This window comes from Peromyscus leucopus, chromosome 17, assembly GCF_004664715.2.
Source record: "Peromyscus leucopus breed LL Stock chromosome 17, UCI_PerLeu_2.1, whole genome shotgun sequence".
Taxonomy (NCBI): domain Eukaryota; kingdom Metazoa; phylum Chordata; class Mammalia; order Rodentia; family Cricetidae; genus Peromyscus; species Peromyscus leucopus.
Genome location: NC_051077.1, coordinates 3003986 through 3016318, shown reverse-complemented (window position 1 = coordinate 3016318; position 12333 = coordinate 3003986). Strand labels below are relative to the sequence as shown.

The window sequence follows — 12333 nt, the reverse complement described above, 5'->3', positions numbered from 1 at the left end:
CGCAGACACCTGGCCAGCAGGCAGGTGTGGCTGACCCAGGGCAGCTGCCCTGGAGGCTCACCTTGAGCAGCAGCTGGTACTTGGTTATTCTCTGCACAGGTTTCAGCAGGTAGGAGTCGAGGCTCAGCTTGTGGTCCAGCTTCTTCTGGCACTCCTGCAACCAGCGGGCACGCGGTCACACAAGGCCACGGCTCTGTCCGAGCCCCGAGGAAGGGAGGAGAAGTACTAGTGTGGGGAAGGAGCTCAGGACAGACCTGGAAGAAGGGGCAGTCGGAGCATTGTCTCCACAGGCTCTCGGACCGCGGCTTGTTCTGACAGTACTTCTCATAGATCTGGAACTCCTCCATCTACAGCCAGGAGGGACAAAGAGAGAATAGGCTGCTGTTATCCAGGCACACCCAGCACCTTTCCGTTCCCAGAGCGGAAGCTGTTGCCGCTCCCAGGCCGACGCCCCCAGCCTGGCTTGCTATTCACCCACATCGGGGCCTCATAGTCCAACCCCCTCGCCGCTGATCATTCACAGCCCAGAGAGGTGGAGGGCGGCCTCTGTCAAGGTTTACAGTCCGTTTATGTACATGGAATTCCAGGGTGTTCTCGGGCAGTTTCACAGATTATACAGGTTATTTGGTAGAAATCCACCTGAGCAGGACTCAAGAGATTGCTTGGTGGGTAAGAGCACTGGCTGCTCTTGCAGAGGACACAGGTTTAGTCCCCAGCAGCCACATGGCAGGTTACAACTGCCCTGTGACTCCAGTTACAGGGAATCCAGTGTTCTCTTCTGGCTCCTGCAGACACCACACACACACACACACACACACACACACGCACGCACACACGCACACACACGGTATAGATACATACATACAGGCACAAATATTAAAAAATACACATTAAACACATTAAAAAATAAATATGAATATGTGAAATTCAATTTCCCCTGGGCACTTCACGGGATGTAGAAAGTCCTAGGCTGCAGCTAGAATAGAGAGCTCTGGAGATTGCAGATGATTTGGGGGTACAGAGGGCTCTGGGTCTTCAATAGCTATAGGGTACATATGGCTGTAGATCACAGAAGTTCTGAGGATACTTGGATCTGAATGGAGGGGGCTCTGGGATAAAGACAGTCTGGGGGTACAGATGGTTTGGGATACAGTTTGAGACATATTTTGGAAAGCAGACAGTGTTGGGCATATGGTTTGGGGCACACATGTTTCTGGGACATGAAACGGGTCTGGGAGTATAACCTCGATGACTTACGGGCACAGAGGACCCGAGGGTAAGGGTTAGCTTCAGGGTGCTGTGAGCCCACCTAACCTGGCTTGCTTTGGCAGGATGGCCGGGCCCAGCTCCACATTCTCCACCCCTGGATGTCCTGCTCTGCCTCGGACACGCGAGTCCTCCTGGCCTCTGATCTGATGCTGTCCCCAGTCTGTCTGACCCTATCAGCTCCGCGCTAGATCAAGTGAAGCGGAGGGCAAGCATCCATGGATGAGGGACATGGTGGGCAGGGCAGCCTCAGCTGCCTGCTGGCAGGGGTCTTGTGCCTCAGTCTCCCTGATGATACAGCTACTGAAGGTCGGCAGGCTAGGGGCACTTGGTGAGTATGGAGCTCTGACAGTTCCAAAGACAGAGGGCATCCTGCACCTCACCCCTGCCAGTGTTGGCCCCTCTGACCCCAGGTTACCCCACCCTCACCCCTGCCAGTGTTGGCCCCTCTGACCCCAGGCTACCCCACCCTCACTGACAGCTGGGTAACACGTCCCCCAGAAGGTCACTTCCTAGGGCTCTGTTAGTCCTAATCCCCTTTCATTATCTCAAAATAAGCTTACTCACCAGAGGAAGGAGCTGTCCAGACCTGTGATTAAGGACCCACACAGACTCCTATCTATAGGAGGGACTTCAGAGATTGATCCAACCACTATGCTATAGACTTGAGGAGCATTTTACGGGTTATTTTGTAAAAGCACCGTGAGCTCAGTGTAAAACAAAGTTGCCCCTAGGTATCTCAAGGGGACTCATACGGCTCTTGGGTATGGATGACTGTAGAACAGAATACTCTGGGGTGCAGAGGGTTGTAGACATTGCATGGGGGGGGGTCTGATGCTGCCAGTTAGGGACCTCTGACCTGCAGAATGATGGCCACCTAAGGTTCGGGGACTCCGGGGACACATGAATTGCTAGGCTGAGTCAAGACAAATATGGCTCCTTCTTCCCTTCTACTTTGAGACAAGGTCTCACTGTGTTGCCGTTGCTGGTCTTGAACTCACAGAGATCTACTTGCCCCTACCGCCTCAGTTGCTGGTGTCAAAGGGAGGTGTACACCACCATGCCTGGTCCTTGGTGGTGACTCACGAGGCCTTCAGCATCTGCTTCCTGCCCCCTACCCTCCAGGTCAGTCTGGGGTGGAACCCGGGACCTGGTGTGCTGGACAAGTGTCCTGCCCCCGAGTTGTACCCCAGGCCTCTCTAGTTCTTTATTTCATCACGTTGCTTTGTTTTCCCCGCCAGGGGACCTCCCTTCTGTACCATGTGAATCCCAGTGGTCCCAGTGCTCAACGTGACAACATCCCATGGGTCTGAGACGTTATGTATGGGTTCCACTCTTCCTGCTCAAAGAATTTATTCCACACACCTCTCTTTTTAAACTCATCTCCACTATCCCAGCGAGGGAATACCTGCAATTCCAAAGAGGAGAAAATGGACACAGAGAGGCCCCAGGGCTTTTTCCAGTGTTCTCAGCTAGCAAGGCTTGGACAAAGATGAACCAACCCACAAGGAAAGTTCAGCGGCACCAGGCCTCAGAAACTGTGATTTCTGCATCCCCAAACGTTGAGCTTTATGGTTTTTCTCTTTTACTGAAGTAGTTATTAGCCTTCAAAGCAAGATGCTATTCCTTTTTTCTCCTCTTCCCACGACACTGTGCTCTCTGGTTTCAGCTGTAGTGGGATTGCGGTGGGAGCTGAAGGCGTCAGTGTGAGCATCTTTGATGAGCCAGTCAAGGCGCTACACATGGTCAGTGATATGGAGGTACCAAGGGCCTCCCACACACTTAACGATGTACATTCAGGGCCCCTCAGAGGTTAGAGATACGCACCGCCTGTGAGGCGTGCAGTTAGAGATACGTACCCTCTCCAGAAAGCACCTCCCCACCAGCTCTGGGCAGTCTATGCAGCTCTCCAGGTCCCGCAGGAATATTCTGCATGGAGAGGGTGTCAGTGAGGCAGGGAACAGCATGGACTCAGATGACACTGTCTTCCAGAGACCCTGAACAATCTCATCACAGAGTGCCAGCGACTCCCCACCTGGCCTGGGAGCCTGCACCCTGCCAACCCTGGCTCCTCAGTGCCCACAGCCCAGGCTGTCTCCTTTTATTTCTGACCTTGTAGTTAATACTAACGCTGGAGGTAACCTTCTGGGGGCAGAGGCGAGAAGGGCAGAGTCAGGGATGGAACATGCAAAGGCTCTCGAGGCCCTACACACTGGCCATGAGCTTGTGGGTTTTCTGGGGCCCATGAAATCCCCACCGCGTTTCCTGTCTAAACACTGACTTGCACCTGACCTCCGAGGAGATCCCAGGAGAGAAAGGCTCCATGGGGTCCACTGCAGTTTGAAGCCACAGGGGCCAAGCCCAGGACCAGCCTCAGTGATCCTAAAGGGGAGGTTCTAAACACCCTTGGAAAGGAGCAGCTGCAGGAGAGGGGTGGACGGCTGTTTCCTTTATAAGTCTTGAAATTCTGCTAAAGGATGTCACCTCTGGAGGTCCCAAGCATTAACGAAAACATCAGGGCTAAACTGCTTCCCAGCAGCACCACTGTCCTCCCAGCAGGCAGCCTGCCTATCACCCAGCCACCTTAGGCACGAGCCGGCAGGACAAGGGGCCACAAAGGTGGTCAGAGAACGCATCATGGGCACCTACTACATGTGCCCGTGACTTTCTGGAGAGACTTGTTCCCAGCCAAGTACATCCCAGGGGCTGTGGGTCCCGGCTCCCTGCAGGCAGCCATGTCAGACGCAGGAGATCACAGACGCCGCGTGCATCTATGTCCAGATGGAGGGCCCACCTGTTATGGAAGTGATAGATCTCCTCCATGTTTCCGAACAGAATGCTCTTCTTGTTTTGCAGGCCTGTTGAGATGAGGTGTGCCATCAAGGGGTTGTCCATCTCTGCAGCATAGCCCTGCAAGGGAGCGGGAGGCGGTCAGCCAGGAGAGACTCCCATCGTCCTCTCTGACCTTTTTATCCAGGTGCAAGGCAGAGGCCATGCTGCTCTTGTGTGTATCCAGTGTGTCTAGCTATTAACTTCCAGGTCACTACTTGGGAAGACTCAGGACCCAGGGTCCCCTCCTCAAATCCTCTTACTCCAGATCTGCCTACCTGCCTTGTTCTGGAACTTTCTCTTTCTTCTTCCTTTTTTTTTCTTTTTCTTTTTTGTGGATCAGAGATAAGGTAGTTGTTTCATTCTTTAGCCCAGGCTGGCCTAGACCTCATTATGCAGCCCAGGCTGGCTCTGAACTCACAGTGATCCTCCTGCCTTAGCTTCTGAGTACCAGGATTACGGGGTGCACCTCTACACCATACACAGAACTGTGTGCACTGTTTCCTACGATCCCAATCATTGTCTGAGGTCGTGTGGGCCATGTGTTTTCTGTGTGCATGGGCAGCTCTCTTGTGGCGGAAGTATCTGCTCCTGGGCTGCTCCAGCCGCTATTCCTGCTGATGGACATTTGGGCCTGAGATAAGTAATCCAACTGCAAACATTTTCATGCACTTCATTGTGGGCATAAGTCCTCATTTCTAAGCAGCATTAAAAAAATCTTGTGCACGTGTGTGTGTGTGTGTGTGTCAGAGTCTCTTGTTTGGTGTTGTGTATGCCAGGCTGGCTGGCCCAGGAACTTCCATGGGTTCTCATGCCATTACCTCCTATCTCATAGGGGTTACATATGCATCCTGCCATGCCTGCCTTCCCATGGGTCCTAGGGATTTGAACTGAGGTCTTCATGCTTGCATGGAAAGTTCTTTACTCACTGAGCCACCTCTCCAGACTCCTAAGAAGCAATGTGTGTGTGTGTGTGTGTGTGTGTGTGTGTGTGTGTGTGTGTGTGTGTTTGTGTGCGTGCGCGCGCGCCCACACTGATGGTGGTGGAAATGAAACCAAGGACCTCACACACGCTAGGCAAGTGCTCTTTTCACTTTTTATTTTGAGATAGAGCCTTCAAGCTGGCCTTGAGCTCGCTCTGTAGCCCAGGTAGGCCTTGAACCTACGATCTTTCTGCCTCGGTCTCCAGGGTGGCTGGAAATATCAGTCTTTGTCAACAGGCCTAACTGTAGTAAAAATTTAAAAAAAAATGAAGCTATGGTGTGGTGGCGAGCTAACCCCTGGCCCCGTGTCCAGCCTCACCTCTAAGACACAGAGCAGCTCCTCTACGTAGGCCCGCTCCGTGTCCAGGAGCTCATTCATCACGTGTCTGTGGACGGGGACATAGAAGAGCACAGATATTAGCGTGGGAGGGTCATCCGGAATCACTGAGTCCCTAGACTTACCTGTGAAGGAAGAAATCATGGCATTGAGGACTTGCCCGGTACCGGAGCTGTGGAAGAACCTGGCTCCCTGGCCTCTTGACAATGGCCTCCTGTTTCCACTGCCTTCTGGGATCGATCTCTCTACCCACCTTCTAGCCTTCTGGGGCCCATCTGTACAAAACCAATGCCACCTCCGCACACATGGGTGAGTGAGACGCCTCCTGCTTCCGTCATAAGCCACTGGAGTCTTTCCAAGACCTCTTTACCAACAAGACCCCTCACCCCGCCACCCCAGAGCCTCTGAATAGCTGTGGCTCTTCAGCTGCACTACCTGCTCCTATCCTGCACGTGACAGCTGCATGTGACCATCTGCAGCCATGCAACGTGCCCATCATTTGTGGAGCCCCAGGAGGGGATGAGGGCTGGCTTACAAAGCATCCAGCCATTCATAGCTTTCAGAGGTGAGGACCACCTGCCCATGGCCTATAGCCAATCTGCCCATTCCATCCCCAAGGCCACAGCCCATGGGCTACTAGATGGACACCTGGGCATGGACTAGAAAACAGCCAACAGCCAAGTAACTAGGCTCTGCAGGGGAGCCTGGGCCTGCTTCTCAGCCATAAACTGCCCGGGCACAGGGAGGTCACCTCCACCTCAGGGCCCCGTGTGTCGCTCTGCCTGGAAGCTTCTCTACTGTCTACCCTTGCTTGTCATCGTCCATCAGAAGCCAGAAGTGACAGACCTCGTGTTCCTCTCAGCTGCTGCTCTAGCTACACCATTCACCCTGTCCTGCATCTCCACAGTGGGACACTGCTGAGTGTGTTGGGGACATGCGGAACAAGTCGCCTGTGTGTATACACGTGCTCCCAGGAACCACAGCTTTATTCCTACTGTGTCGCTGTGGGATGGTCTGTATGTCAAATGTGTTGCTCTGATTGGTTAATAAATAAAACCAGTGGCCAGGCAGGAAGTATAGGCGGGACTAACAGAGAGGAGAATTCTGGGAAGTGGAAGGCTGAGGCAGGGAGATGCTGCCAGCCGCCGCCATGACAAGCGGCATGTAAAGTACCGGTAAGCCACGAGCCATGTGGCAACTTATAGACTAATAGACATGGGTTAATTTAAGATAGAAGAACCAGATAACAAGAAGCCTGCTGTGACCATACAGTTTGTAAGCAATGTAAGTCTCTGTGTGTTTACTTGGTTGGGTCTGAGCAGCTATAGGACTGGTGGGTGAGAGACATTTGTCCTGACCGTGGGCCAGGCAGGACTGGAAAACTCTAGCCACATTGTGTTTAGAGCAAATTCAAAGAACAAGGACAGTGTAGGGGTGATGTTTCCTTCCGCCCCGATGCCATGGCCCCAGCTCCTGGCTGACCCCCCCCACACACAAGTAATTCTGCCTTCTTTGCAGTTTCAGCCTCTTGTGCTCACATTGTCTGGCCTGGATGCTGCTCAGAGACTTCGTGAGGGAAGGGACACAGCTGAGGGCAGTGGACAGGCAGGTCTCAGGGGGGGCATTCCGAGCGCACATCTTGAGTCTGTCACAGCATTTTGCCTACTACTCTGCAGGAGCCTTTGTGAGTAGGAGTGAGTCCCCATATAGCAGAAGGTAGGCCATACAGGAGAGGTGACAGGTGGCCCCCGTGAGGGCTCAGATGATCCCCAGCCCAGCCCAGACAAATGAGTATGTGTGTACATCCCATAGTCTACATGTTTGTTTTCAGTTGGCATATACATGGTGCCAGCTTCCTCCCTTCCTGTACGCCCGGGTCAAAGTGCTGCTTGGCATCTTTGTGTCTCTAACACCCGGACACTCGTGGTCACTCACCTGCGCAGGATGGCCAGGCTCTCTTCCTCATCCCCCGTGGAGCTGGTGCGGCCCTGCCGGCTCTCGCTCATTTCACTCTGAGGAGAGAGCAGCATGCTGGGTTTTGAGAATGAAAAGTGCCGCCTCCGATGCTGACTGCCCAGCCTCGTTTCCCATCTGGAAGAGGGTCTGAGGAGGGCCAGTAGCCGCCCCGGAGGCCAGGAGACCCAGAGAGACAGACCTCGTGGACAACAGCAAGTGGAGGATGCTGAGATAATTTGCTGTGGCTGTGAGCAGCAGCCAGACACAGAGGGGCCCACGTGGCGTGGTGAGCCTCACCTTGGCTCTCCTGTAGGGCCCTCTGCGGAGTGCACCGCCCTCAGAGCTGGAGCCCTCGGAGCTTCGCCAGGAGCCTAGTTTGGAAAGAGGCCGAGATGGGCGTTAGCTCTGCTGAGACGTGTGCCCAGCGGGGGGGAAAAAGGAAGGGAAGAGGATTACAGCAGTAAAGACAGAAGAAAGGGGTGACTGGCGGGCGAGGGATGGAGAGCTACCCGAAGGAGCCGCTGACTGGGGCCTCCACGGCCCCTAGGATGGGAACTGCTGGAGCTGACAAGGGAAACAGTGGGAGGGAACTCATGCTGGCACCCTGGAAACCTTGGAATTCCTAGCTAGGGGCATCTCTCTGCAGGTCAGGTCAGAAAGCAGCCCTCCTCCTCCTCCTCCTCCTCCTCCTCCTCCTCCTCCTCCTCCTCCTCCTCAGCTGCTGGTGGAATGTTTCCCCAGGACATTTGTGGCTGCTGTTGGCCAACACAGAGGCACCCGAGCCGATTCACCTCTGGGTTCTTGTCCCAGAGCGGAAGGGAGAATGCCCTCCTGATGTAGGGAAGAGGAAGTTGCTAAGCAAAGGAGAAGGTTAGCAGGCCAAGGCAGCCTGGTCGCTCATGGGGTCTGGGGCATGGTTCCATAGTCAGTGACGGCTCGGAGGGCTTGTGAAGAGGTCAGTGGCAAGGTTCTGGCAACAGCACAGAGAATGGATGGAACCGAGAGACACTGGCTCAGAGGAAATGACTGAGGACCTTTCCTAAAGGGTCAGTGTGTCCAGTTCTGAAGGCCATCGGGACTCAGCTGAGAGGACCCAGCTCTGCTGTGGCCAAAGCCTAGAAGCAGTCCCAGTTCATGAGACATGGCAGAGTGTGGCTGGGTCCCGGTAAAACTTCATTAATTAAAATGGGTGGCAGATGAGAATAAGCCCTGGCCTGCAGACTGCTGACCACGGACTAGGGCAGGAAGGACAGAAAGGACAGAAGCATGACAACAGGACTTGGCACATTCGGCTTCCTCGGATGGCTGCCTGGGAGGAAGGTGCCAGGCAATACCTGGTGACGGGGAGGGGGACTTGGTGAGCGCCTCCGGCCGGGGGGCCACGGGCTGTACAGGCCGCGTCTGCTTGGCTGCCAGTTTCTTCAGGCTGGCCTGCCTGCGGTGGAACATCTCCTCAGTGCTCTCTTGCTTCTGGAAGACTTTTTGCACGTGTTCCTGAAACGACACAGCTCCTGAGACACCCTGCAAGTGTCGGGGCGGGCCCTAAAAACCGCCGTCATCCACAGAGAGTGTGTCTGCGTGTGCAGCCCCCCCTGCTTCCGGCGAGTGAGGCGTGTCCGCGAACAGTGCACCGCACTGGTCAGACAGTGAGAAGCTGTGTGAGATTCCACGGCAGGATGGGCAGCCATCTCCAGAGCTCTGAGAGGACGGCTCTGGAAAGGGGGTCAGTTTCTTCCCACTGCCTCAGAAGGAGAGTTCAGGCAGCTGGCTGGGGGTGAGGAGCAGCCAGCCCATCTTTGGTCTACTAGCAGAGGCACCATGGCAAGGTCAGGGTTCCAGTGAGTGCCACACCACGAACCACACCTATCTCGGGTGATGCTGGGGGAGATGGTGGCGTGGTTAGAATAACTTCTGCATTGGAAGCCGGGCTGAACTTGATGCTCCTCATCCCTGCACGTCTACCTAGCCACCCCCATCTCTCCTACTCAAAGGGTTCTTGGAGGGTTGGGGATATAGCTCGCTGAAAGGGAGCTTGCCTAGCATGTGTGAGGCCCTGCGTTCGATCCTCAGTATCTCAGAAACATATTCTTTGAAATATCCTATGAGGTGGGTCCCCAGTCCTCAGGCCCCGGATGGAAACCCCCGTTGGCATTACCAGAAGGTCCTGGTTGAGGATGCATTCATATTCTTTGTAAATCTTATTGAGCTCCTGAATCTTATTTTCTGCACCAGTCTCCAAAAACTTCTCGATTTCCTGGAGGGCGGCCTCCGCGCCATCCTGGGACTGGCACTTGTCCACAGGCTGTGAGGCCAGCAGGAAGATCCCCTCGTCACACCACTTCATGGACTGGAAACAGAGGAGGGCTGTCAGCGTCAGGACCTGCGGCACCATCCTTCCCCCTGTGAGGCTGGCTGCTGCAGCTGGGCGCCCCCCACTTCTGACTAAGGGGCTCTCAGGATAGGAGGCTCCCCGCCACCAAGACACAGGGTGCCTGGAGGGGAGGAGACACTGCGGAGCTGACTAGGCTTGAGGGGCTGAACTCACCGTAGGAGAGGGGGTCAGAATAAAGCAGGGCTAAAAGGGAACCTAAGTTGCGGTCCCTCCTAAGAAATCATTGCTGGAACAAGTGAGCGTATCAGGACCAGTGCTCTGAGTGACAGGACAGGACAGGGAGGGTGTGCTCTGGCTGTCCTGTTAGTGACTCTGATCGGCTCAGCACCCCCCCACCCCAGTAAGGGACAACAGCTGGTGGGTAAGTCCAGCCGGGCTGCCTACCATCTCCAGGAGGCTATGCAGCTCCAGGGACTTGCTGAGAAGGCCCCTCCTCCTGGTGATCTCGGTGGCGAAGTGGTCACAGAGGTGCTGGAGCTCCTCACACTTGGGGTGGATGGAGTCGACGGCGTAGTGCTTGTTCTCAATCAGCTGCTGACCCTCCAGGGACAAGGCTCGGGCCCTGTCCACAGCCACCTGCAGAGAGCATCAGGGTATCAGTTTAGTCCCGTGTGGAGAGACGGACGGGGGACATAGTCCTATATGGGGTGTCTGTGCTGGAGGTGGGCGACGGATGTGGAGTTTGTGGACTGCTGTGGCTGACTGAGGCCGCTGAATCCTCGGGCCCTTCCGAGGCCCAGTTCCTGAAGGTCAGGAAGGTGTTGGGTTGGCGTGGCCTAGAGGAAGTACAGGTTTTAAAGCCAGGGAATAGTGAGAGACCAGGACAAAGGGGCTGTGGAGGACAGGGTGTGTACCTGAGACAGAGGAGGGGAGCTTGGGCTCTCTGCACACTGCCCGTGTTACCCCCAGGTGCCACAGGAGCTTTAGTGCGAGTGGGAAACTCAGGTCCTGTGCCCTCTGCACAGCTAAGGTGACGTTGTGACCACTGCACAGCTAAGGTGACGTTGTGACCGCCAATCCCTTCCACCCACGCCCGACTCTCACGCTGGACTTCTCCTCAAAGCTGGTCAGGTCCTTCAGGAGGTGCTGCACGTGCGCCAGGCTGTTGCCAACGTCAGTGAAGGCGGCGATCTTCTGAGACATGGAATCCAAGGTGGTTTTGACCTGCAGAAGAGGAAGACCGGCTTGGAGCACCCGTGCCTCATTCAGGAGCCCATGCCTGGAGCGGCAGGGGGCCGGCACCCCAACAGCAGCAAGCTGGTGGGGGCCATCAGGGCCCAGCCAAGCTACTCAGGCCTGCAGAGCCCCTTGGGGAGCTGGCCCTTCCCAGGGCCTCACCCTCTGAGCACTTGGAAACCAAACAACTCAAAGTACTTCTAAATGACCCACAGGCCAAAGAAGAGACTTCAGAGGAAAATCTCCAGACACGGCATCGGATGAAAATGGAAACGCAGCATGTCAACACCATGGGTCACATAAAAAAGACGGTGATAGGGAAACTGGTAACGTTCCTAACAAACATGCATGTTATCAATCAGCTGGGTATGGTGGATCACACCTGTGATGCCTGGACTTAGGAGGCTGAGGCAGGAGGATAGCTGTGGGTTTGAGGCCACCTGGGCTACATAGGACAGTCCTGAGTTCCAGAACAGTCAAAACTGTATACAGAGTGAGACTTTTTCTAAAAGATCCAAAATAGATAGATAGATAGATAGATAGATAGATAGATAGATATGTGTATTATTAAAGAATAATCTTCAGTAGCTAATGTAGGCTCCTACCCCAAGCGCCTAGAAGAAGACTGAAATAAACTCAACGCCATCCATAGAAATAAATGATAAAGATATGATCAGGAATCAATTAAACTGAAAACAAAAAACATAAATTGTTGTTTCTTTGAAAAGATGAACCGCTGCTCCTCACGTGATACACTGTGACGTATCACAGTCAGTACCCTGCATCGTGAAAAGATGCAAACTGTCACTGTCAGCGAGGAAGCAGGGGCCATCACTCCAGGCTCCCACAGACAGGAAGAAGCAGAAGCAACTCTGGACCCGAATCTCACCTAACATGACACAGAGAAAGGGGACCACCTCCTGACAGCGCCCCATCCCATCTGTTCAGCATGAAACAGCAGGCACTCTCCACAGCTGCAGAACTTCTAGAATGCTCATTCACCATTTAACCATCCCCCTACACACACACACACACACACACACACACACACACACACACTCGTACATACGCACATGCAAAAAAGCACAGCTTTGACGGAAGGAAAGACGAACCCACCACACACCTGACAGAACAGAACACTGGCACCAAGAACGATAAAGAACCCTTAAAACTCGGCAATAAAAACACAGAGGCAGATCATGCAGCTGGAAAATGGGCTCTGGATGCCGGAGGCAAGTAAGTACCCAGGCAATGGTGACATCCAGTGCTGTCAACAGAGTGAGAACCACAGTGTACCCGTCCACCTAAGTGTGCAGAGGTAAGTGTGCAGGGGTAATCTTGAGCGTGTGTGGGGATGTGGAAGAGCTGGGTTGGTCACGCTGCTGTGGGAGTGC

The 12333-nt window shown here is 54.3% G+C and overlaps 1 protein-coding gene across 16 annotated transcripts in view; it reads right to left on the bottom strand.

Moving 5' to 3' along the window:
• The window catches only part of Mcf2l (MCF.2 cell line derived transforming sequence like), a 154034-nt gene that overhangs the window by 11869 nt on the left and 129832 nt on the right, over positions 1 to 12333 (bottom strand). For all 16 annotated transcript variants that reach the window (XM_028881276.2, XM_037211591.1, XM_037211592.1 and 13 more), the window contains 11 exons: positions 10808 to 10927; positions 10148 to 10339; positions 9527 to 9718; positions 8706 to 8865; positions 7669 to 7742; positions 7351 to 7427; positions 5398 to 5464; positions 4061 to 4176; positions 3126 to 3195; positions 255 to 347; positions 62 to 154 (listed from right to left, as the gene is read on the bottom strand). In XM_028881276.2, coding sequence (XP_028737109.1) covers positions 62 to 154; positions 255 to 347; positions 3126 to 3195; positions 4061 to 4176; positions 5398 to 5464; positions 7351 to 7427; positions 7669 to 7742; positions 8706 to 8865; positions 9527 to 9718; positions 10148 to 10339; positions 10808 to 10927 — 1254 coding nt within the window. The remainder of the gene's footprint in view (positions 1 to 61; positions 155 to 254; positions 348 to 3125; positions 3196 to 4060; positions 4177 to 5397; positions 5465 to 7350; positions 7428 to 7668; positions 7743 to 8705; positions 8866 to 9526; positions 9719 to 10147; positions 10340 to 10807; positions 10928 to 12333) is intronic.